At 44.0% G+C, this 27,399-nt stretch overlaps 1 protein-coding gene across 3 annotated transcripts in view; it reads left to right on the top strand.

Annotated features, from left to right (window-relative positions):
* The window catches only part of ZNF423 (zinc finger protein 423), a 451,119-nt gene that overhangs the window by 378,664 nt on the left and 45,056 nt on the right, over window positions 1–27,399 (top strand). For 2 of the 3 annotated variants that reach the window (XM_030204361.1, XM_030204359.1), the window contains exons 4-5: window positions 5,108–5,239; window positions 13,587–13,702. In XM_030204361.1, coding sequence (XP_030060221.1) covers window positions 5,108–5,239; window positions 13,587–13,702 — 248 coding nt within the window. Of the gene's footprint in view, window positions 1–5,107; window positions 5,240–13,586; window positions 13,703–27,399 lie in introns of those variants that run through there. The other variant, XM_030204360.1, reaches the window with a different exon arrangement.

The raw sequence follows: 27,399 nt of genomic DNA on the forward strand, positions 1-27,399 counted from the left end.
TTGCGGAGGACGTTTGAACACTGGCTCCCTAGGCCCTCATGGACAACCACAGAAGAACAAATTCTTCTCCTCCTACTGAATCTGCTTGTGATGATTGGCAAATCACTGCACTCTCCATTTCCTTAGGTACAACTTAGAGTGTTAACCTTCTGCGACAGGGAAATAATCTCCTGTACCTGAACTCAGGTTTGGAACTGCAACTAATTTAGGGGCACTTTTACTAAACTGCGTTAAACGCTAGTGCTTGCTTAATGCAGGAAAAATGGCCTAACGCAGGATGTGTTATAGCAAATTGTGGTACATTTGCCATTTGTGCATGCTAACCATGCAGTTTTTATTTTTTACAATTTTTTTTGGGGGGGGGGGGGGGGAGAGGGGGTATGTCAATGGAAGCTGTAACTGAATAACACTGACAACGCGGGAGCACTGACAGCCAGATGATCAAAAGCCCTGCACTGTTCCAAACAGCGCTCTAAAAATAGTGCTGGAACAGTACGGGGCATTATTAGACCTATGATCAGAGATAATTGCATGCAAATTTAAGCAGGCAATTCTCTCTGATTATGGGGTAGAAGTGCGGGAGAATTGTGCCTGAGCATGTGTTCAGCACAACCCTCCCGCACTTGTTTAACAGGTCTGGGCTATCAAAAGTCCAAACCTGTCAAACACAGAGGCTGGAGGTCCATGGGACCACCAGACCCCCAACTACCCCTGCCCCAAGCAAGGCAAAACGGGGGCTGGAGGTCCGGCGGACTGACTATCCCCCCCCCCCCCCAGGTTCAGAGAGGGCTGGAGATCTGGTGGTGTTTCTCCCTTATAGGGTGTGAAGCCCCACCCAGCACATCCCAGGATACACTGGGCAGGGAGGGGGATTCACACTGGACCACCAGGGACCCTTGTCAATGCTGGGGGGTTAGGGGGGGCTGGAGACCCACCGGATCTCCCTAAACTGTTGCTGGGGGGGGCTCTTTGGGTTTGCTCTGTTGGGGAGAATGGAGGCCTGCTAGCATGTAAATGCATGCTGGACAGGGCTCACCATTCCTGGCGTAGGGTTTGCTGTGGCCAGCGACCCAATCTTTTGCGCGCTGGCTGCTGATCATTGGGTATGAATATATTTATCCCTGTTTTGCATGCATTTGCATGCTAGTTGCGTTCAGAGCCCTCGAGTGCCTTGTTTCACATGCTTGGGGACTCTGATCATGGGGCGGTAGCAAACGCCGGCGCTAATATGGCGCTAACAGCCTCTAGCGCCGGCATTTGCTTCTAATCATCCCTATGTTAGCGCCTCCTAAATTGGAAGTGGTAAGAGCTCTTGTGTTAGCGTTAGCAAGTGGCCACTGAAAAGATTTCGCATTAGTGCATGACCAAAAAAAAGAACTAATTGAAAGAGTCCAAATTTATGGCTGCACTAGAAATGGGCTTACTGACGGATTCTGTATATTGCGCCTAGGGACTCTTTTACTAAGGCACATAGAGGGGCATAATCGAACGGAAACGCCTATCTCCATGGGCGTTTATCTCTGAGAACGGGTCCGTGAAGGGGCGGGCCGAACTGTATTTTCGAAAAAATGGACGTTTTTGTGCTGGGCGTTTGTTTTTTTTAGCAATAATGGAAACTAAAAACGCCCAGCTCAAAAACGTCCTAATCCGAGCCATTTGGTCGTGGGAGGGGCCACGATTCGTAGTACACTCGCCCCCCTGATATGCCAGGACACCAACTGGGCACCCTACATCAGCGCGGTGGACTTCAGAAAAAGCTCCCACATGCATAGCTCCCTTACCAAGGGTGCTGAACACCCAACCCCCCTCCCCCAAAACCCACAAATGTACAACACTACCATAGCTCTTAGGGGTGAAGGGGGCACCTACATGTGGGTACAGTGGGTTTTGGAGGCCTCCCATTTACCAGCACAAGTGTTACAGGTGGGGGGGGGGGGATGGGCATGAGGCCAGCTGGCTGAAGTGCACTGCGGTACCTACTAAAAGTGCTCCAGGGACCTGCATACACGCAGGTCTCTAGGACTGGTTGCTGCTATATAACCTTGGCACACCAGTTGACACCTGAAGACTAATCTCTACAAAAACGTCCTTTATTGGAATAACCGCCTTTACTCACAGTTAACTGCAGATCAGAGGTTGTGCCCCACTGGCAACGAGTCTCCCTGCTACTGAGATGAGCAGTAGGTCAGAACTGGCAGAATGCTGTACAATGCCCTGATTCAGCCACATTCAAGGGAAGAACTAAGTTGTCTAACGTGGCTAACACAGGAAAGGGAACTAAAACTGGCTTCCAAAAATGGCCACTACCGCATGGACTACAACAGGAAACACAACAGGGCACACTCTGACCTAGTAGGCAGGGGGAAAAGCACCATGGGAGAAGAGCCTACCAACTACCAACATCGTGAGCATTTAACACAAGCTAATTAAATCACGGAGCCCAATATCCTACACCCACCACAATGCAATGCTGATGTGACCCTGTACTGCACCCGAGAGCCACATCTGACCCAGGGAAAGGCTGTGACAGGATCGAACACATTCTGCTGTCATGGAGGTGGGTACGGCATTTGAGGCTGGCATATAGGTTGGGAAAAAAGTTTTTTAAATGGGTTTTTTTTTGGTGGGAGGGGGTTAGTGACCACTGGGGGAGTCCGGGGAGGTCATCCCCGATTCCCTCCAGTGGTCATCTGGGCAGTTGGGGCACTTTTTTGGGACTTGTTTGTGAAAAAAAAGGGTCCAAAAAAAGTGACCCAAAACCACGGTAAAAATGCCTTTTTTTTTTTTCGATTATCAGCTAAAGACGCCCATCTCTCCCTGGCTGATAACCACGCCCCAGTACCGCCTCCGACACGCCCCCGTCAACTTTATTCATTTCCGCGATGGAGTGCAGTTGGAAACGACCAAAATCGGCTTTCGATTATACCGATTTGGGCGCCTTTGTAAGACAAACATCTATCTCCCGATTTAGGTCGCACTATAGGCGTTTTTCTCTTTCGAAAATAAGCTGGAGAGGCACCTATGTACGTCCAACACACATCAAATTGGAACTACCACCCGGCTACCGTGTACCCTAGGCGGTAATTCCATTTCTGACGCGCGTCCAAAACATGCAGTAGAAATTTTCTACCATGTGGTGCTTACCCAGTGGTAATCGGTAGTGTAGTTAACGCGTGAGACTTTAACACTAAATCAGTGGGTGGAGGAAAGGTCTCGGGCCAAAAATGGATGCGCACTGGTTTTAATTTTGCTGCATGTCCATTTTCAGCCACAATAAAAGAGGCCTTTTTTGCAGGCATGCTGAAAAATGGACCAGTGCGCATTCAACGTACGTGCCTACATCAGTGCAGGCTATTTTTCGGTGCAGCTTAGAGAAAGAGCCCCCTGCTGTTCTGCGCCTACATCTAAGCGTATGCCATAACAATGCACGTAACTTAATTGGCTTAACAAGCCAATCAGCATATTTAACATCACGTAACATAGTAGATGACGGCAGAGAATTAGAATTTACATGCATAACTCGCTAAGTGTATGCTGCAATGAACTGCACCTAAATTCTAAAGTGTGCAGTTGAAAAGGGACATGGCTATGGGCAGGGAAATGGCTATTGGGTTTTCCCCAAATCTGTGCACATTGTTATAGAATACGGTCCAGACTGCGCAAATGTACTTGCAGGGATTTACGCCATATTTTTGTGGGTGAAAATGGATGTGCGTAGCTTTAAGCACTGGGATATCAACTAAGAGTATTTTATATACTGTGCCTAAATCTTATTGAATACGCTTAGGCGAAAAATTATTTCCATTCGGATTTTCCAGGCGCCATATATAGAATCCCCCCCCCCCCCTTATCGTGCGGAAAAGTCTCACGTTAAGACATTCTGAGCCCATTTACAAGGGCAGTTTAGTAAAAGGGCCCAAAAAACTGAAATCTAAATAATAATGAAATCACATTGATCAGATTTTAAAAATTATTATTCAGTATTTGGAAGCTGCTTAAAAAATGAATACACTAGATGATGATTGTATCGGTTACAGCTGTTGAATTTAAATGTTTGGCAGGTATATGCTGTTATTTTATTACTTGTTTATTTTTAAGTACCGTATTTTTCGGACTATAAGACGCACCGGACCATAAGACGCACCTAGGTTTTAGAGGAGGGAAATAGGAAAAATTTTTTTTTCCTTTTTCCCTCCTCTAAAACCTAGGTGCTCTGGTGCGTCTTGTCCGAATCCCTCCCTCCGAGTTCGGGATCGCCCTCCCCCCGGCCCTGTCACCACTTCTCCATACTCACGTCACGCGATCTTCCCTGGTGGTCTAGTGACGTCGGAGCAGGAAAGAGCCCCCTCTTTCCTGCCCAGCGCGCTGCTCTCCATCCTCCTGTATGCAGCCTGACGGTCTCGGCGAGATTCAAAATGGCCGCCGAGAATTGAAGTCTCGGCGGCCATTTTGAATCTCACCGAGACCGTCAGGCTGCATACAGGAGGATGGAGAGCAGCGCGCTGGGCAGGAAAGAGGGGGCTCTTTCCTGCCCCGACGTCACTAGACCACCAGGGAACATCGCGTGCCGTGAGTACGGAGAAGTGATGACAGGGCCGGGGGGAGGGCGATCCCGAACTCGGAGGGCGGGCAGCCAGCCAGCCAAATCTACCTTCGGACTATAAGACGCACCCCCAATTTTCCTCCCAAATTTTTGGGGGAAAAAGTGCGTCTTATAGTCCGAAAAATACGGTATTTCTCTATATGGTTTTCTGTACCCCACCTAGAACTATGGCTAGAGCAGGTAATAAATTATTTAAATATATAGAGCCTGGGCAACAGCACACATAAGGATCCCTTCACAGAAATGATACATCTATGTAGTATAACAGGTCTGTAGAGCAAAATGTTCAGTAGTATTGCTTTGGTTAGTGTTATGTTTGATTGCATGATAGGTACTGTGCAAACATTAACCTATGAACAACCAGATATGGCTTATTCTTGCAGTTATAGAAATGGTAGTGTCTTTGGGTTGTGGAATATAGCATTGCATTTTTCTTGCAGACAGCTCCATTTCAGGCACTAATCTGCACTGTCACTAACAAGTTGTATTATTTGAACCTTGCAGAGGAAGGCATCAATCACGAATGCAAGCTGTGTAACCAGATGTTTGACTCTCCAGCAAAGCTTCTGTGCCACCTGATTGAGCATAGCTTTGAAGGGATGGGAGGCACATTCAAATGCCCTGTTTGTTTTACAGGTAAGGTACAAAGTACTTAGACAAGCCTTGCAATGAGTGGTTTCATGCAGAAATGGCACACTTTGGGGTTTTTAAATACACACTATCCCTCTGGTTCTTTTTTTTTTTAAATATTTTTAGAGTTCAACATTTTTATTGCTGACAGTTGCATAAAGTACATCCAAGATTCAGCAAATACAAAGTGCCAACATCATAGCATATAAGGCAAAGGAACAATAGCTAAATCTGTCATCAACTGATTTCACAATTTTCTCCCCTCCCCTCCCTGTCACCCCACCCCACCTCCCCTCCTTATGTAAGACACAACATCTCAAACCCATCCGCAACAATAATTCAACCGCAATCATGAGGGTAAAGAACTAAAAAAAAAAATTTCCCCTCAGACCCTAAATGTATCCCTCCCCACCTCCCATGGTTCATTTTTTTTAAACACACATTCTTTCAGAGAGAGAGAGAGAGAGAATGAGAATAATATATATATATATACAGTGGTGGAAATAAGTATTTGATCCCTTGCTGATTTTGTAAGTTTGCCCACTGACAAAGACATGAGCAGCCCATAATTGAAGGGTAGGTTATTGGTAACAGTGAGAGATAGCACATCACAAATTAAATCCGGAAAATCACATTGTGGAAAGTATATGAATTTATTTGCATTCTGCAGAGGGAAATAAGTATTTGATCCCCCACCAACCAGTAAGAGATCTGGCCCCTACAGACCAGGTAGATGCTCCAAATCAACTCGTTACCTGCATGACAGACAGCTGTCGGCAATGGTCACCTGTATGAAAGACACCTGTCCACAGACTCAGTGAATCAGTCAGACTCTAACCTCTACAAAATGGCCAAGAGCAAGGAGCTGTCTAAGGATGTCAGGGACAAGATCATACACCTGCACAAGGCTGGAATGGGCTACAAAACCATCAGTAAGACGCTGGGCGAGAAGGAGACAACTGTTGGTGCCATAGTAAGAAAATGGAAGAAGTACAAAATGACTGTCAATCGACAAAGATCTGGGGCTCCACGCAAAATCTCACCTCGTGGGGTATCCTTGATCATGAGGAAGGTTAGAAATCAGCCTACAACTACAAGGGGGGAACTTGTCAATGATCTCAAGGCAGCTGGGACCACTGTCACCACGAAAACCATTGGTAACACATTACGACATAACGGATTGCAATCCTGCAGTGCCCGCAAGGTCCCCCTGCTCCGGAAGGCACATGTGATGGCCCGTCTGAAGTTTGCCAGTGAACACCTGGATGATGCCGAGAGTGATTGGGAGAAGGTGCTGTGGTCAGATGAGACAAAAATTGAGCTCTTTGGCATGAACTCAACTCGCCGTGTTTGGAGGAAGAGAAATGCTGCCTATGACCCAAAGAACACCGTCCCCACTGTCAAGCATGGAGGTGGAAATGTTATGTTTTGGGGGTGTTTCTCTGCTAAGGGCACAGGACTACTTCACCGCATCAATGGGAGAATGGATGGGGCCATGTACCGTACAATTCTGAGTGACAACCTCCTTCCCTCCGCCAGGGCCTTAAAAATGGGTCGTGGCTGGGTCTTCCAGCACGACAATGACCCAAAACATACAGCCAAGGCAACAAAGGAGTGGCTCAGGAAGAAGCACATTAGGGTCATGGAGTGGCCTAGCCAGTCACCAGACCTTAATCCCATTGAAAACTTATGGAGGGAGCTGAAGCTGCGAGTTGCCAAGCGACAGCCCAGAACTCTTAATGATTTAGAGATGATCTGCAAAGAGGAGTGGACCAAAATTCCTCCTGACATGTGTGCAAACCTCATCATCAACTACAGAAGACGTCTGACCGCTGTGCTTGCCAACAAGGGTTTTGCCACCAAGTATTAGGTCTTGTTTGCCAGAGGGATTAAATACTTATTTCCCTCTGCAGAATGCAAATAAATTCATATACTTTCCACAATGTGATTTTCCGGATTTAATTTGTGATGTGCTATCTCTCACTGTTACCAATAACCTACCCTTCAATTATGGGCTGCTCATGTCTTTGTCAGTGGGCAAACTTACAAAATCAGCAAGGGATCAAATACTTATTTCCACCACTGTATATATATATAAAGATATTTACACCCATCTATCTTTCTAGATATACTACATTAAACTTTGGGGACTGGATTCAGTAAGTGGTGCCCAAATTTGTGTACTGAAAGACACACTGAGTTCTATTCTATAAATGGCGTTCCGAGTTGGGCACCGTTTATAGAATAGCGAGTAACGCCGGAGTCAATGCCCAACTATGGATGTGAGGATTTACACCAACTGAAACTGGATGTAAATCCTTGCATGTAAATTAGGCACGGATCCCCTAAGTTCTATAATACTGCACACATTTGGGAAGCTTGCCAGGTGCCCTTGGCCTGGATTGGCCGCTGTTGTGGACAGGATGTTGGGCTCGATGGACCCTTGGTCTTTTCCCAGTGTGGCATTACTTATGTACTTATGTACTTATGTACTTATCTTTAGTGAACGTCCCTGACCTGCTTATACCCCTCCCATAACCATGCCCCCTTTCAGTTGTGCATGCATTGCTTAACAAGATGCATGCAGAAATATTAATGTGAGCCAATTAACTGCAGTAATTGGTTGTTAGCACACAGTTATTGCTAGTTATTGGCTTGTTACTCAATAAAATTGTGTGTGCAAATCGGGAGCGAGCCCAAATTTGAGCTCACAATGTTTGGGTGCCATATATAGAATCTGGAAGTGAGCTACTATTTGAAAATAGAAGTACATTTTATTTGAATGTTTTTAAAATCTTCCACAGAATTTTATAAATGTGTATTCTTTAAATTGTCAATATTAACTATTGTAATTTAAAAAGTGACTTGGTTTTCATTTTCTGAAATCCAAAAGGAAGTTGAGATAATGTTGTGCTGTTTTGGACTTGTCTCATACTTTCCAGTGCTTCCTGTTCCCATTGCTGGCTCTGTATTGCCAATAAGGATGATCCTTTTTAAAGTGACATATCAAATGTGACTCACAGCCATAATGCAGCAAGGTTTAAATCTATCTGTTTGCCACTAATTATCCCAGGGTTTCTGAAATTATGCACGTACTGCATTCTTAACAAGCAGTACGTGCAATAATTCCTTTCTGATGAAGCATTTAAGAATCAGTCTACTACTGTTTCTTTTTCCTGTAAACACAAAGAGGCCTATTTACTAAGCCAGGATACCTCTTAACATGTCAGTTAGCTCACACAGAATATTTATTTATATATTCACAGATGTATATACCTCATAATCTAGAAACTAATACTGAAATCAATTCTGTCAATCAAATACAATTATTCAAAAGACCATTGAAACAAATATGTTTTAAGACTCTTACAAAAAATCATCTGTGCTATAATTGATATCATTTCATGTGGAAAAGAATTCCACAACTTAGGTCCTGCTACTAAAAACATCCAGTGTTGAGACTCTTCAAAGTGGATTTGGCGGAATGGTAGAATATCTAACAACCACCGATTCGTAAATCTCAACTGATGTGTTGGTCTATAAATTTTCAGTTTGAGGTGATAAGCAAGGGAGCATCATTACTGAGCAGTTTATGAATCAAAAATAGAATTTTAAACTTAATATGCCACCTAATAGGTAACAATGCAAAGTTTTCAAAATCGATGTAACATGACCAACTTGTGAAGCATCACTTAATATCTGAACCCATAGCGTTTTGTGCAATTTGAAGTACCCATAAGGAAACATTATGGTAAGCCTAAATACAGAGTATTACAGTAATCAAAGCATGGCAAAAAAACCCAAAACATTCTTTGCATTACTATACAAAAATGACAAATATTCAAAAGCCCCTTCAATCACAACAACATCCTCAACTTAAAAAATGCTGTCTTAATGACTTTCTTAATCTGAGATTTCATTGATATGAAGAATCTAATTGTACAGCTAGATCTAATTGTACAGCTAGATCTATCTAGTACGTTGAGCGTGTGCCACACTAAGAGTTAACATGGCAGGTTACCAGTTAGTGTTTGCTAATTTCCATGTTTACTTCCTGAAGCACCTTACAATTAATGTGGAGGTAGTTATCATATGTTAACTGTTTCTAACTGTGTCTAACAGGACTTCACACACCGAGCATGTGTTACATTTCATATGTCTCCCCAGTGTGTCTCCAGAAGACGGTCCCAAGCTCCAAACATCAGCGATGCATCATTTATCTGTTAAATTCCAATTCCTCGAAAATGAAAAAATTATGTTGCATGTTAAGCGTGGGTAAACCTTCAAAATATTTACACGTCTCTTAATTCTTTTCACTAAGTAGTCAGTCGAAGAATTGTAAATTGTATTTCATAACAAATGTCAACATATCTGAATTATCTCTCTTAGGAACATAATGCAAAAGTGCATCTCAAGGATTAAACCATGCTGTTTGCTGCCGCCTTTAATACTTCCAAGTTAGGACTCAGTCTTATAAGAGATGATTTAAATTTTTCATCAGTATTACAAACGCATCAATGTCGCAAAACAATTCAGAAAATGGAATAGTTGAACGTAAATGTGCAAGGTGCATGCTTGTATAAGCTAACAACATGTTTCTATCTATGGGTTTTGCGTGAACTCTAGTCCAAATAAAATTGTCCTTGAACATGGCATATTTTTACGTCCAAAAAACCTAATTCTTCATGACAGTTAGCTTCAAATTTTATAGTTGGGTGACAAGAGTTCAAAAACTGTTTGAACTGATATAAATCATTAAGTGCACCAGTCCAGATAAAAAAAAAATATAATCTATGAATCTCCATCAGCAAGCAACCCACTCTAAAGAAGATGTATAAACCCACTGCTTCCCAAATGAAACCGTAAATAGATTTGTTATCGTGGGAGCAAAAGCAACCTCAGTTGCAACCCCCAATAGGTGTTCATCAAATTTCAAATCAAACAAAAAGGTTTTGCTACTCACAGCAATTTTACTTAATTGTATCAGAAAATCTGGGGGTACCAAATACAGATAAGGGATTGACTCAGAAGCCAGTTGTATGGCAGAAAGGACTTCTGATTGAGGAATGCTTGTATACAGTGAGCAAACTTCCAATGTGGTTAAGAAGCAAGGAGGGTAAATCTAGCCTTCCCAATTCCTGTAACAGACACAAAAAATGAGTAGTGTCCTTAAGATAAAATTTGATGTTAGACCTAAGTGGCTGTAAAAATTTATCCACATATTTACACACTCTATCTAGTAAGGAATTTCGTGCTGACACTGTAGGGCACCCAGGAGGATATGATAGACTTTTATGGATTTTTATGATTTTTTGGCAAAATATAGAAGAGCGGTATGTCTGTTTTCTGAGATTAAGAAGCTCTGTGATCTGGCCTCAGAAATAAGAACATGTATCTTATTCCAAACTGCCTCAGATGCATCTTTGTTCAACAAGTTATAAGTGGTAGTATGAGCAAGTTGAAGATAAACCTCTTCCACATATGCCTTCCAAGTCATAATGATAACAGCCCCCCCCCCTTTTTTCTTTTATGAAATTGATGTATTATGATTGACGTGTCACTTCTCAATTGTTGCAATGCTAATCTCTCCTGTTTAGAAAAATTACTGGTCCAAAATGTTTTAGTTTCAAAATTTTCTGCTTCTTTTAAAAGTAATGTTTTCACTGTTTGCAGAACAGGATTTAAAGGACCCGAGGGTGTCCAGGAAGAGGAATCTTTTATCACAGAATGGTCGAGAACTTCCATTTTACTTGAATTTTGTACTAAAACGTTCTGGACCGGTAATAATCTTTCAAAAGAGGAGAGATTAGCATTGCAATAATTGAGAAGTGACACCTCTTGGTTTGAAGATCAACGATCTAGAATTTGTTATTTTTTTGAAACAGCAGTCTGAATGTGGTGTATCTTATACAGTGTCTATGTGGATTATATTATGTTTGGTCATACATCTAAGGCTCTCAAAACCCGTTTGATTGAACATTGGCAATGACCCAGGGAGTAGCAGTTCAGTTCCTTCTCCACTTGCTGCGTGATCTCTGCAGGGGAGGGGAGAGAGCTGAATGTGCCATGGGGAGGGTGGGAGGGGGGCAAAAAGAGTGCCATGGGGAGGGAGGGGGCAGGCAGAGAAACTGAGTATTCCTTATGGGAGATGGGCAGAGCAAACTGATGGGCAGATGATCAAAAGCCCCGCGCTGTTCCAAACAGCGCTCTAAAAATAATGCTGGAACATCGCAGGGCTTGACCACACCTATGATCAGAGATAATTGCATGCAATTTGAAGCATGCAACTCTCTCTGATCATGGGGTAGAAGTGCTGGAGGATTGTGTCTGAGCACATCCTCCCACGCTTGTTTAACAGGTCTGGGCTGTCAAAAGCCGAGACCTGTCAAACACAGGGGCTGGAGGTCCGGCGGACCTCCGGTTCTCCCGACCCCCCCCCCCCCCCGAAACAGATTCAAGGGGGGCTGGAGATCTGGCCTAACTCCCCAGCATCCATCGAATGTCCTTGGTGGCCCAGTGGGCCGTGGGTCAATCTCCCTCTCACCTGGTGGTCTAGCGACCCTTCCCCACCCTCTACCTTCAGGCTTGACCTCAGTTCTTCTCTCTGAAAGATTCCCTGTATTCTCTCTTTCAGCACTCCCACAGGCTTCATCCTTTCCCCTCCCAGATTCTCTGTCTCTCTCTCCCAACTCCTTGGCAAGATCCCCAACTTGCTATCAGGCAAGCACCAATTCCTCCCCCCCCCCCCCCCCCCCCACTACACTTTCCTGTCTTTGGGTCCATGGACAGTCAATGTACCAGTGCAGCCTCCTTTCTTCTGGCTGTAAAGACCACCAATGCTGAATTCATAGAAACAGAAACGAAGAAAATGATGGCAGGTAAAGACCATATGGCATATCCAGTCTGCCCATCCATACCATCTACTATCCATTCCTCTCCCTTCGAAATCGTATACACTTGTCCCCAAGCTTGCTTGAATTCATACACAGTCTTCATCTCCACTGCTTCTACCAGGAGGCAGTTCTTATAAATTCACCATCCTTTTCGTGAAGAAGTATTTCCTTGTTCAAGTTTACAGCGCTGCGTACGTCTAGTAGCACTATAGAAATGGTAAGTAGTAGTAGGTTACCTCTGAATCTGTCTTCTTTCTCTCTCATCCTATGCCCCCTTCATTCCAGAGCTTCTTTTCAATTGAAAACTTTCCTCCAGTGCATTTATTCCATGGAGGTATTTAAATGTATGTATCATATCTCCCCTCTCCTGTTTTTCTTCCAAAGTATACATATTGAGATCTTTAAGTGTATCCCCATACACTTTATGATAAAGATCACTGACTATTTTAGTAACTGCCCTCTGAGCCAACTCCACCCTGTTCATATCTTTTTGAAAGTGTGGCCTCCAGAAACTTATACAGAGGCATTATCACCTCTTCTTTCCTGTTGACTGTTCCTCTCTCTCTATACTCAGGTATTCTTTTGGCTTTTGCCATGACCACTTCTACCAGTTTGGCCATGTTAAGATCATCATATATGATCGCCCCCAAGTCCCGCTCTTCTTCCATGCTCAGAAGTGCTTCACCCCCTATACTGTACCACTCCCTTGGATTTTTGTAGCCTAAATGCATGACCCTGTATTTTTTTTTAACATTAAATCTTCGGTGCCAAATTCTGGACCATTCTTCAACTTTTTTATAGATCCCTCCTCATGTTATTTATTTATTTATTGACACCATCAGGAGTGCCTACCCTATTGCATATTGTGGTATCATGTGCAAACAAGCAAACCTTTTCAGACAGTCCTTCTGCAATATTACTTACAAAAATGTTAAAGAATCAAACTAAGAACCAATCCCTGCAGCACACCACTTGTAACGTGCCCTTTCTCACAGTGAGCTTCGTTTACCATTAGCCTGTTGCTTTCTGCTCAACCAGTACCCCACTTAGTCACTTTAGGGCCCACACTGATGACACTCAATTTATTTATAAATTGTCATTGCAAGACTGTGTCAAAGGCTTTGCTAAAATCTAAGTACACCATATCTAGCGCTCTCCCTTGATCCAATTCTCTGGTCACCCAGTCAAAGAAATTAATCAGATTTATCTGACAAGTCTGCAGAGCAAATGCAGATTTCTGCATGGTAAGGAATTTTCTGCATTGCACAGTTGTGCAGAATTCCCCCAAGTACCAAGTGTAGCATAGACACTCAGATTTACAATATGTGTGTGTGTATGTATATAAAAAAATATATATAAAAAAACAAGGTTTCATGGGGGAGGGAAGGTGAGTGGGTTTGACATGGTGAAGTGTGACTTTTGCTGAACTTTGTTCTCTGATCATGCTGCTCCTTTTTCAGTTTTTGTACAGGCAAATAAGTTGCAGCAGCATATCTTTGCCGTGCACGGACAAGAGGATAAAATCTACGACTGTTCCCAGTGCCCACAGAAGTTCTTTTTTCAAACAGAGCTTCAGGTAGGGTCTGAGCTTTATAATTCAAAAGAAGTTATACATTTCACTGGTGGCTGGTGAACCTATAATTTTCCTCTGCATGGATTTTTAGCCCTTATAGGATTAATTCTATTAAGATGATGCCTATGTTTAAGTGCCAGATGCTCAGTCAGATCACTAGAATATCAGTATTTATGCATGTATGTGTGTATATAACTGTATATATGGCAAATATATGCACTGTTTTATAAATATGTATATACTGTTGATGGCGCATAGTTTGAGGGCGGGCATACATATAGATGTAGTCTGGACAGGGTGTGGCCATGATGCAAAACTACACATGAAACTAATAGAATAACATGAATTATACACCTATAGCGCATAAGGTACATGTGCATATCTCTAGAACATCGCTACACTGTAAACCATAAACTAAACCGTTCTGTCTTGCAGTTGCAATAAGATACGGTATATAAATTGACGTAAATAAATAAAATAAATACACAAACCAGCGTGTAAGGTATATGTGCCTATTTCGCTCTTTACACAGGTATTTTGTAAATGAAATTAGGCGCCTAGGAATCAGGTGCCCTTTGCGCTGTATATAGGCACCCAGTGATAGAATTACCCTCTATGCCCCTCAGTATGCTAAAAGTTAGGTGTCAATTTGGCTCATAAGTTCCACGCCACAGTGGCAGAATTGTGTCAAAATGGGAATGAAATGTAAGCTACGCACATAGGTGCACTTAGGTGTTATTCTGTAATATGGCACCCAAGTGTTCTAGTGCTTAATTGTAAGGGGGGAATTCATGTGGGAGGGGTGTGTCGCTAAATGAAGCGCACCTTATAAAATACTGTAAGTTGTGCGCTCAGGATGTTACAGTAAGGCACATGCTTTTATACCTGATATTTGCCATGGCATAAGTGAGTGGGCCTAAATGTTGGCGCATAACTGCTGACGTATGCTACCGTTCTATAATGGATTTGGCACACAAATCTGACGTTACAGAATATTAACTTAGGCACCTAACCTTTAGCACCCTTTATAGAATTGCACTCAATGGATAGTATCAGGTTGCAAATCTGTCTTTTAAAGGAAAGGGATGGCACAAGGGCAGGCTGTGAAATTATTCAGGTAGTGAAAATATTCAGCTTCTATCTGGACAAAAGCTATACATTTAGTTTAGGCCTGTGTAGCACCGGTGCAGTCACTGCATTGGGCATATGTGTTCAATGCCACTGCTTATGCATGTGGAGCCTAACAAATCAAATCCCACAGTCTCTGGTAACAAACAATCAAATTCATAAACTAGAACCAGGACAAATTGCTGTTACATAGGCATAGGTCACAAAATCCGGAAACTTCCAGTATCTTCTTATGTTCAATGGATACTTTATAATATTAAAGAGTGCCCTCAGACAAATATCCACTTTTTCAGGCAATACATTTTATGCCAAGTGGTATAGCACTTCTTTCATCGGGCAACTCTTATTTTAAAAAAAAATTGTGCTATTGCCTATGTGATAAGTACTACTAATACACTAAATAAATCAAAATGTGAATTTATCTTTAAAAGTGATATCGACAAAATAGCTTCACTCTTCTCAGGTCACTATTTTTGACCCGTCAGGTGGCTTCCCTTGAAAACGCCCGACACCGCGGGTTTCAAAAAATCTTTCCTCAGGGACTCGGGTTAGAGCCGTCCGAAAACATATTGTGAAGTCATCTTCTCCAACGTTTGAGACTGGCATAGAGGCTGGCCAAAAATATGTAAAACTTTTTTTTTAGGGTGGGAGGGGGTTAGGGACCACTGGAGGAGTAATGGGAGGTCAACCCCGATTCCCTCCGGTGGTCATCTGGTCAGTTCAGGCACCTTTTTGAGGCTTGGTCGCAAGAAAAAATGGACCAAGTAAAGTCGACCAAGTGCTCATCAGGGATGCCCTTCTTTTTTCCATTATCGGCCGAGGACGCCCATGTGTTAAGCACACCCCAGTCCCGCCTTCGCTATGCTTCCGACACGCCCCCGTGAACTTTGGTCGTCCCAGCGATGGAGAGCAGTTGAGGACGCCCAAAATCGGCTTTCAATTATGCTGATTTGGGCGACCCTGGGAGAAGAACGCCCATCTCCTTCGAAAATAAGCCTGTTGATGTCCCCCACTTAGAAAAAAAATAATAGTCAATCTCTACTCTTTTCCCCATTCTACAATTGCTCAATTGATCCATGAGCCTCTCTCTCATCCTACTTCTCTGAGGAGCAGAGAACAGCACTTATATACTTCTGCCTTCCGTTCTGGCAAGCTCAGGCATTTTCATGGAGAGGGTGGTGGATATAATACCCTCTGTGGGGAGGTGGTGGGAACAAAATCAGTGACCGAGTTCAAAAATGTATGGGGTAAACAAAGAGGATCCCCATATAGAAAAAGCATGGAATCAAAGCAAAACTAAACAGGGCATAGAGAGGTGTAAGTTGCAAGGAGTGGCAGGTACAACTCTGCCTACAAATAGTGCAAATTGCCATTTATCCACAGGCTAATTCACGCTCAGCAAAGCTGTATAAATTTTCTGGTGGAATAGTCGGCCCATATTTTTTACAGATTAGAACTGAGGTTGGAGCATAAAGGGGAAAAAATGAATTTGATAACCCTCAGACTTGGAATGGAACAGGGGGTGTGGACAGTTAAAGACTTGAATAAGTGGCTCAACTGTGGGACAAGTGCTCCATAAGCATTTATAACTTAATTCTGGAAAAGAATCTGAAAATTAGCAGCTTTCAGGAATAGTTATTATGTGAGTGTGAGGTTAACTCATCCTGTAATTACACATAGAGGGGCATTTTCGAAAGGGATGTCCAAGTTGCAATTTGGACGTCCTTGCAAAACGTCCCAATCCAGAGGCGGGGAAACCCGTATTTTTGAAATAAGATGGACGTCCATATTTCGTTTCCAAAATACCGTCAGAGATGTCCAAATCCTTAAATTTGGGCATCCCTAGATTTGGACGTCCCTAGACATGGATGTTTCTGATTTTCAGCTATTTTTGAAACCAATGACGTCCATGTCAGAAACATCCAAATGCAAGCCATTTGGTCATGGGAGGAGCCAGCATTTGTAATGCAGTGGTCCCCCTGACATGCCAGGACAACCCCGGGCACCCTAGGGGGCACTGCAGTGGACTTCATAAAATGCTCCCAGGAAAGTAGCTCCCTTACCTTGTGTGCTGAACACCCCAAACCCAGTACCCCAACTGTACATCACTACCATAGCCCTTACGGGTGAATGGGGCACCTAGATGTGGGTACAGTGGGTTTGTGGTAGATTTTGGAGAGCTCGCTGTTTCCTCCACAAATGTAACAGGTAGGAGGTATGAGCCTGGGTCCGCCTGTCTGAAGTGCACTTCAGTACCCATTAAAACTGCTCCAGGGACCTGCATGCGCTGTGATGGACCTGAGTATGACATCTGAGGCTGGCACGACATATTTTTAAAGATGTTCTTTGAGGGTGGGAGGGGATTAGTGACCACTGGGGGAGTAACGGGAGGTCATCCCCGATTCTCTCCAGTGGTCATCTGGTCATTTCAGGTACCTTTTGTGCCTTATTCGAAAGAATCTCCTTTAGATTGTAAGCTCTTTGAACAGGGATTGTCCTTCTATGTTAAATTGTACAGCGCTGCGTAACCCTAGTAGCGCTTTAGAAATGTTAAGTAGTAGTAGTAGTAGAAAAACACTACCGGGTGAAAACGTCCATGTGTTCGTCAGGGATGTCGTAGTTTTTTCGATTATGGGTCAAAGACGTCCAAGTGTTAGGCACGCTCAAGTCCCAACTTTGCTACCCCTCTAACATACCCCCTTGAACTTTGGACGTCATTGCAACGGACTACAGTTGGAGACGTCCTAAATCGGGTTTCGATTATACCGATTTGGACGACTCTGTGAGAAGGACGTCCATCTTCCGATTTATGTTGAAAGATGGACATCCTTCTCTTTTGAAAATGAGCCCAATAGTATAAGAATGAATAATATGGCACACTGTTCTATGTGTTGACTTCACATAACACTGTATAGTTAAGCTATGCTGTAGCCAAGTTGTTGGGCATTCTGTGCCATACAGGTCTTCATCTATCATCATTTACTACCTTCTCTGCTGGCAAGCTTCGATCTTGTAGTATGAACAGTGGTGCCAGCAAGTCTTGTAGGACTATGGGGCACCATCTGGTTCAAGCTGTGAGGTCAGCAGGCGGCAAGTGGCACTCCTCTATCAATCAACTTCATTGTTATGATTTGAGTCAGGTGATGCACCATAGTCCTACAAGACCTGATGTGAACTATGGTTCAACTATGAGATTGAAGTCAGCTGATGAAGGAGGCCCAGGGATAAATTGGGGAGTGGGGCTAGTGGTAGCTGCAGTAGATATAGAGTGTCCAAAAGAGTAGCCTTAGTTTACCTTTTCCCTACTCAGCAGTGGCATGTCCCAGATCTGTTTCAGGAGCCAGATAACAAATAAGGAGCCCTGTATCTGTCCGCTTGTTGCTCTACTGCTGAGCATTGATCTGCTGGAGGTGCTCAAGGAGTATAGAGGCCACATCTTCAAAACGATATAAAGCAGATCAAGTTGACCTAGAAAGTGGCTATTAAATGGTCAGTGGTGCTGGTCATAATGAATGGTGAAACAGACTTAAAGATCTAATGTATACCCTAGAGGAAAGGCAGGAAAGGGGAGATATGATAGAGGCATTTAAATACTCCCACATATAGACGCACAGGAGGTGGGTATCTTTAAATGGAAAGGAGGCTCTGAAAAGAGAAGTTGTAGGATGATGGTGGAGGGGGTATATACAGAAGTAATTTAAGGAAATGTTTCTTTACAGGAGAGGTAGTGAGTATGCCTCCCAGTGAAGATGGTGGAGAAATGGACAATATCAGAATTTAAAAAAAAATCATAGAACAAGCATAGAGGATCTTTGAGAGAGAATAGGAGATTGTAGAGACTGGGCTTTTTGTTTGGACTGGCTGACTGGATAGCTATATGGTCTTTTTCTGCTGCAATATTCTATGTTAATACTAGAGAGCCAAGTGACATCCACAACAAAGAAAATGTTCCACTCAATGTGGAAACTCAAATGCGTGAAACAATTCTTCCCGAGGGGAGCATTTCGCAACCTGATAAAATCAATGGTACTAAGCCATGTAGACTACTTCAATGGAATTTATGCAGGATGCAAAGAACAAACCTTAAAGAAACTTCAGACCACTCAAAACATGGCAGCTAGGCTTATCTTCGGAAAAACGCGATTTGAAAGTGCAAAACCCCTTCGCGAAAAACTACACTGGCTCCCAATCAAAGAACGCAATGCTTTCAAAATCTGCACTCTGGTTCACAAAATTATCTACGGTGAAGCTCCGGGATACATGACAGACTTGATCGACCTACCAACTAGAAACACATCCAAATCAGCACGAACTTACCTAAATCTACACTACCCAAGTTGCAAAGGACTCAAATACAAATCAACTTACATGTCCAGTTTTTCCTACATAAGCACACAACTGTGAAACGCTTTACCAAAAGCCTTGAAAACTACGAACGATCACCTAAACTTCCGGAAAACACTAAAAACTAACCTGTTTAAAAAGGCATACCCTACCGATCCAATCTTACCACAACATCACTTTGTATTTGTTTACACCGGAGTCTGTAACACCTCTCCGATACTATGTAAGCCACATTGAGCCTACAAATAGGTGGGAAAATGTGGGATATCAATATAACAAATAAATAAAATGTTTGTTTTGCCAGCTTCATCTACCAGCTGTACCCACCCACCTGCCAGGGTCCCATCTCTTGGGGCCCTGATCAGTGTTCAGTTGGAGACAGACTTGGCCCTAGACTGGTTTTCATAGGTTGTAGCAACCTAACCAAACCTGGTTATTTTCTTTCTGACAGGAAAAGCACACACCTTTGTCTTTATGTATTAAATATCACTAGCACAATTAGATTGGGCTCCTACTTATAAAGCATAATTACTTAAACTTTTAAGAATTGTTATTTGTTTCATTTGTCTGGCTGAATTCCCAAGTGGTTGCTTTTTGTGCTGCTCTGTCATCCTCTGAAACAAGGGTTGATCTTTTTCACTTTGTTGATTTTATATTTTTTCTCCCAGGAGAGCCTGTTCTCTCCTCCCTCTCCTCCCCCCATCAGCTTTTCCTGGTATCTTCATTTGTATAAGCGTACAAAATTATAGCTGTACCTGTGAGTACTTTAATAAAATCAGCAGATTCTGCTTTGCATGCTTCCCGTTGCTTCTTTCTTGTAGTGTAGGAATTAATAGATAGACTTGAGTTGTTTTTATATGGGTTTTCCTCAGTGATGCTTTCTAGTACTGTCAGATCATTGCTGTACCTGGGGCCTGGATTGTGGAACTGCATAGTAGGTTGTGGGAGGAGGACATCATGATAGGACAGGATCTGAGAGGAAACAATCGGAAGGGAGGTGCAAAGGACATTTCTTTCTTCCCTATCCCCCACCTCCCTGGTTGCCTATGAGTACCTATAAAGGAAATGCATTGCTGTCTCCTACCTGCTGTGGATCCCTGTGCGTGTTCCACAGTTCTTGACTGCTGAGGATTGCAATAGAATCTTCTGTTTACTCCTATTTAGAGTCTGTTGAAACGTGGGACTAAATTTGGGCTCTGAAAAAATGTGCTCTGAGCGCTATTCTATAAACAGTACGCTGAATTGGGCACCATATATACAACTGTGCATAGCACCAAGATCTGCGCCCAACTTTTAAGCACGAGGATTTACACCGGCTGAACCCTGGTGTAAATCCTTATGCCTAAATTAAGTGCAGATCCACCGAATTCTGTAACAGTGTGCACATCTTTAGTGAACATCCCTGCCATGTCCACTTTTCAGTTGCTCACTAAAGGATATGTGCATGAATCTTTATAGAATAGCACATAGCAAGCTGTGCACATAAATTCAAAGTGTTGCCAATTAACACTAATAATTGACTTTTAGCATCCAGTTATTGGTGCTAATAGGCTCATTACGTAATTAAATTGGGCACGCACCCAAATTTGTGCACACAGTTTTTAAGTGCCATTTATGGAATTCCCCTCTTAGACTTATATATGTTACTAAAGAGTACCACAGTAGAAGTCCAGAAATCCAGACCACCCGAGAATCCGGACCCTTCAAACTTACCTGACAATCGCTCGAGAATCCAGACAACCACCTGAGAATCTGGATTTTCCACACCCCCGCTACCTTACAGCTTCTCTCCCTCTGTTCTTAGCACTGCACACTTGTTTCTCTCATTCTCCCATGCCCCCAAGGTCCTCCCCATGGTTACACCTCCCCCTCCCCTTTCTCCCTCCCCCCCCCCCCACAGTCCAGCATCTCCCCCCCCCCCCCCATTTCTGGCCCTGCCCACTTTCTCTTGGTTACCTTTCCTGAAGTCTTTGGTGCTGCAGTGCTAGTGGCAACCTTACTCGCTGGCTGTCTCCAGCATGCAGTAGGCCTTTCCCTTCTGACCCGTCCTGCCCTTCTGACAACAAGAAGTTGTATCTGAAGGGGTGGGACAGATCAGAGGGGAAAGGCCCGGTTCATGCCGGAGGCAACCAGCTAGTAAGGCTGGTGCTGCAGCTCCAAAGACTTCAGGAAATGTAACAAAGAGCAATCGGGCAGGGCAGAGAGTGGGGGAAAAGACGCCGGACCATGGAAGGGGGGAGGCGTAACCATGGGGGGCCTGAGAGAGTGGAAGAGGGGCTGGCTGCTGGGTAAATCATGGTAAAACAAGTACTACTTGAAAATTTGGAACATCCAAAAATCCAGACTGACTCGATCCCCGAGCAATCTGGATTTTTAGACTTCTACTGTAGTTCATGAATTGCTGGAAACATTCTCATATATTGGACATGATGGACCACTGCAGAAGCAGACAGATGTATAGATCTAACTGTTAGTGCTGTGATGCATCTTCTGGTTTTAAACCTCTGGCTTCAGTTATGGTGCCTGAACTGTAGTGTCCACAGGTCCAGAGTTAATGGTCCAGGAATTTAGAGAAAGACAAATTCCTATTTCTACCCAGAAATCCTAGGCCAGTGTTTTCGAAGTCGGTCCTGGAGTACCCCCTTGCCAGTCAGGTTTTCAGGATATCCACAATTATTATACATGAGATAGATTTGTATATACTGCCTCCATTGTATGCAAATCTCTTTCATCCATATTCATTGTAGATATCCTGAAAACCTGACTGGCAAGGGGATACTCCAGGACCAACTTCGGAAACACTGGTCTAGGCTAACAGTAGAGGTTATTAATTCAGTTTATACATTTTAATGATAGTTTCTTATTCAAAATGTACAGCTGTCATGAATTAAAAATTAATCTTTGTACATAACTTGTGGTGTTCAGAAATGAAGCAGTAGCTTATCCAAGGCCCAGATGTGCTTTCAAAAAACAGATTGCTTTAAAAAAAAACCTAGTTATTCTGAAGTATGAACACTTTTTAAAATTCTTTATTTAAATATACAATCAAGTTAAAATTTAAGAAATATTTCCAACTTAAAAAGAAACTCAAGAAATCAGGTAAAGCCATCTTCCAAAGCACTTACACCGCCAATATAGGGACATAATTCCAGGTAAATTTAAAGTGAAAGGAGGCAGAGATTATCTACCATGGACTCAGAGACAATCGTTAATGGTAGGTTCAATTTCCCAATGCTGCAAGTGGAAGCAAAGCAGACCTAGTTCCCCCAGAGAGCTTCTTGGTAGAAGTAAATGTCAGCTGGGCCAGTTCAAAGAAAACATGTTTAACAGATTGATATTTAACAGTGCATTTGCAAGGAGATTTAGGAAAAAAATAGGCACCCAATTATGTACTAAATACAGATGTAAAAGAATAAATTGCTTCCTCCTTGATCCTCTTTCTTGGGAGCTGGGAAATAATAAACTCCTGTAACTGGGGGAAGAAATTCCACAGGCAGATTTAGAATCTCAACTAAATTCCTCTTAAATGTATCTTGTGCTGAAACTGAAGATAATTTTAGAAAAATCATGTACACTTTGTAAGGGCTCCTTTTACTAAGCTGTGGCAAGCACTAGCGTGCACTTACCACATCTTAAAAAGACTTACCATGGGATGTGCCGAGGCATCCTGCGGTAAAAGATTGTTCTTTATTTTTCACTGAGGGGGCGTGTTTGGGGGCACAGAGTGGTCGTGACAGCACAAATCAGTTAGCGCATCCACATTACTGTGCACTAAGGGGCCCCTTTTATAAAGTGGCGGTAAGCCCAACGTGGTCTTACCGCTCGCTAAAAAGGAAGTACCGCTGGACTACCGCAAAAGCCTGGTGGTAGTTCCCACCCCCAGCGTGTTGTCATATCTATTGCTACAAAAATATATTAATTTTTCTAGAGCCAGTGTGTACCCGGTGGTAATCGCAGGGCCGGTCTTAAGGCGAGGCGACCGAGGCAGCCGCATAGGGCCTCGCGCTCAGGGGGGCCCCGCGCAGCGCGCCTCAGGTCGCCCCGCCCCGACCACCACTCTCCCTCCCTCCCTCCCAAGTTCAACAACGCGCGACGGCGACATGGTGGGGGCGCTCCGCCCCAGATGTCAGCAGGTGGTGGTGGGTGCTCTGAGTCCGCTTCCGGCGCTGCTCGTCCTGTCCTGCCTTTAAAACCCAATTTGAAGCGCTGGAGTAACAGGCAGCAGCGCCTCGCGTCTGCCCTTCTACTAAAAATCTCTTCGACGACGTCATTGGGCCTTCCCACATTGAGTCCCGCCCTCCTCTGAGGTAACTTCCAATTACCGCGAGGGCGGGCGGAACTCAATGTGGGAAGGCCCAATGACGTCGTCGAAGAGATTTTTAGTAGAAGGGCAGACGCGAGGCGCTGCTGCCTGTTACTCCAGCGCTTCAAATTGGGTTTTTTTAAAGGCAGTGAGGGTGGTGGGCCTGGGCGGCAGGAGAATGGAGCTGGTAGGTGGGGAGGGACTCAGATGGGAGAAGGGTGTGGGGCTCTCAGGTGGGGGAGGGGTGGGGTGGGGTGGGGAGGGGGTTCTCAAATGGGAAGGAGACTGAGGTAGGAGGGGGTTCATGGATGGGAGAAGCAGAAGGGGGTGGGGAGGGGGTTCTTGGATAGTTGAAGGAGACGGGTGGGGAGGGGACTGGGGTTCTTGGATGGGAGAGACTGGGGAGGGGGTTCTCGGATGGGAGAAGGGGACGGATGGGGAGAGGACTGGGGTTCTTGAATGGGAGAAGGGGACTGAGGTGGGGTGGGGGTTCAACGATGGGAGAAGGGGATGGGGAGGGGGGTTCTTGGATGCTTGAAGGGGACGGGTGGGAAGGGGACTGGGGTTCTTGGATGGGAGAGACTGGGGAGGGGGTTCTCAGATGGGAGAAGGGGATGGGTGGGGAGGAGACTGGGGTTCTTGGATGGGAGAAGGGGACTGAGGTGGAGAGGGGGTTCTTGGATGGTTGAAGGGGACGGGTGGGGAGGGGATTGGGGTTCTTGGATGGGAGAAGGGGACTGGGTCTGAGAAGGGGCAATATGGGAAAATGGGGGCCATGCCTGGGGCTGGTGGGAAAATGGGGTATGCGTGGGTCAGGTGGGAGAATGGTTGTGGGAGAATGGTTCTGAAAAGGGGGGCCCTAATACAAGGCATGTGGATGAAGGGGGCTGGAACTGGGGATTGAAAAGGAGGTTAGGTGGGATAAGAGGCTGGAGACTGAAAAGGGGCAGGGGCTGAAAAGGGGACAGGGAGAAGTGGCTGGGGGGCTGAAGCTCGGGACTGGTGGGAGAAAAGGGCTGGGGCTGAAATGGGGGACTGGTGGGATAGTGGGGCTGGAACTGGGGGCTGAAAAAAAGGGGCGGAGAGAGGGGCAGATCCTGGATGGGGGAGCAAGAGGGAGGGCAAACCCTGGATGGATGGGAGAGGGAGGGCAAATGGTGGATTGAAGGAGCAGAGAGAAAGGGCAGACAGTGGATGGAAGGGACAGAAAGGGCAGACAGTGAATGGATGGGGGAGAGAGAGAGGGCAGACAGGGGCAGATGGTGGATGGAAGGGGCAGAGATACAGGGCAGATGTGGATGGAAGGGGCAGGAAGAGAGGGCAGACATTGGATGGAGGGGACAGCAGAGAGGGCAGACACTGGATGGCAGAGAGAGACCGAAGACAGATGCTGGATGGAAGGAAGACAGTGAAAAGATGAGGAAAGCAGAAACCAGAGACAACAAACTGTAAATAAAATATATATTTAAATTTTTTTGCTTTAGGATAAAGTAGTATTGTAGATATGTTAATAAATGTTTATAATAGAACATGCAAACAAGGTAATCTTTTTATTGGACTAATTTTAATACATTTTGGCTAACTTTCGGAGAACAAAACCCCCTTCCTCAGGTCAGGATAGGATACTGTAACAGTACTATACTGTATTGACCTGAGGAAGGATGTTTTGGCCTCTGAAAGTTAAATATATTAGTTCAATAAAATGGTATTTTATTTTCTATATTGTTTTTATTTCTATTTGTTAATTTGTAAAGTGGTGATTTGTATTTGTTAGTTTTTTTCAAATTTACATCTGCTGTCTTTATATTTTGCACAGTACTAGGGGACATTTTCTGTTTCTGTGGTGTTGCATTGTATGCGGAGTCTGGCATCTTGGGGTTTCATTTTAATTTTTGTCTAAATGGAAAGTTTATGATTACTTATTCTATAGTGGATTAGGGTGTATCTGTGTTTGTGAAAAAGACATGGCTTTCAGTTGGCACTGACTGCAGGATCGACAAGCACTGGCGCTGGGGGCCTTGGAGCTCGGAGGGAGGGGTGGCGGGCCCTGGAGTTAGGGTGGGGGCGGGGCTAGGGTGGGACCCCATCAAATTGGTCTGCATAGGGCCCCGCACTTGCTAAGACCGGCCCTGGGTAATCGGGCAGTGCCGTGCTAGCGCGGGAGCTCTTACTGCCACCTCAATGGGTGGCAGTAAGGTCTCCTCCCCCTCCCCCCCCCCCCCCCCCCCCCCGCCGAACTGCCCATGTGGTAAGTGCTTCACTTGCTGCATGGCCTTTCCTCAAAAAAAGAAAGACCTACCTTTTACCCACTGTGGTAAAAGGGGGCCCCTTGGCATGTGTAGAAAGCATGCACTGATGCCAGCGCAGGTTCCCTTTTGCTGCAGCTTGGTAAAAGTGGCCATAACTGATTAATGCGGGATTAGTGCATGATCTGTTACTGCCTACAAAATAGTGCTATTTTTTGGTAATAGCCACACCCTGATGGCAACATTAGTACATAGCAATTAATTCAGAAAATGGAAAACTGGGCATTTTCTGGCTGTGGTAAAAACAGCCATATTATGCAGGACAAACCTGCTTAAGGGTGGGCAAAAGTCACTTTTTATCGCAACTTTGTAAACGGACCTGTTGGTAAGTAGCACAATATGTGTTTAAATACTTGATAAGTTATGATTTTACAATACAAATTAAATATACCATAAGAAAAAAAAATCTCCAAAATCCACCAATGCTTGCAATATAAATGCAGTACTATGCTGTGAAGCCATAAGGAGTGTAATGTTACTAGGATCCAGGCAAGTTCTGCCATATCCACCGGTTTTTTCATAAGCTATTGTCCTTGATTGCAGTCTTAATGACCAACTGTTTAATGCAATTAACAATTTTAATTATACAGTCTCTAATTTCATAATTGTTGTGCGCCGTAATTCTGTGCAAATAACAGCTTTTATTTAAATAGCAACTTGAATTATAATTGCAATTCTGTAGCGCTTGCTCTGGATTTTTGTGTTCAGTAATTATGGAAGTCATTGAAAGTTTTGTGAGAATCCAGTAAAATAACAGGAGCTGCTGTGTAGTGAGTCTTAGGTTTGCAATAGCTATTTTTCCTTTGTCATCACAACATGACCATACTTTATGGAAGGTTCAATCATGGAGAATAAGGGCTGTTCTTTGCACTTGTAGCTCAGTTGGAACCTGCCCCCTTTGGCTACTGGACCATGAAACTTCAATTACCTTGGATATTTACATCTATTTTTATATCCTTCTTAAGTCAGCCTAGCCATTTCAGTGTCCGTGCTCAACCAGGGACCACAGATTCCATTTTCCTATGGAACCTGGTTAACTTGAATCCCAGGTTTGGCCACTAGTAGTCATCACTGAGCAGTGAGATATCTTCTTCCCTAAGGGCTATGAACAAAGCCACCATAGCCATGCCCAGAAAGCAGAAGACTTGACCCAGGAACAAAACTCAGGTGGTTCTTCTGCATGGCTGTATTTGCACCCATCTTTTTTAAAATTGAAAATGGTAGGACTTAGTGTTAATCGCTGGATGTGCTGATCAGCTTATACACTTTCTTAAAGATTCAGCATGGTTGATGTGAAACTTTAAGATATTTATATTTGTGAGGATCATACAAAATCACATAGGAGGTGACTTTTGAGCAGCACATGCTAACACTGTTTACATGCATTATTTTATTTTGCCATGGGCCTTGATATGTTAAACTGCTCACAACTGCTTTTGATAAACTATAATAAAAGTAACCCCGGATTCTAAATATGGTGTCCAAAATTGGGTGCTGATATTTGGGCGCCAATTCAAAATCTGCACCCAATTAAATAGGCTGAGCTAATTAGTGCTAATTGGGTGCTAATTGGCAGTAATCAGCACCAATTTGGAATTGGGCGCACATTTTGTTGTGAA

Source organism: Microcaecilia unicolor, chromosome 5 (genome assembly GCF_901765095.1).
Source record: "Microcaecilia unicolor chromosome 5, aMicUni1.1, whole genome shotgun sequence".
Taxonomy (NCBI): Eukaryota; Metazoa; Chordata; class Amphibia; order Gymnophiona; family Siphonopidae; genus Microcaecilia; species Microcaecilia unicolor.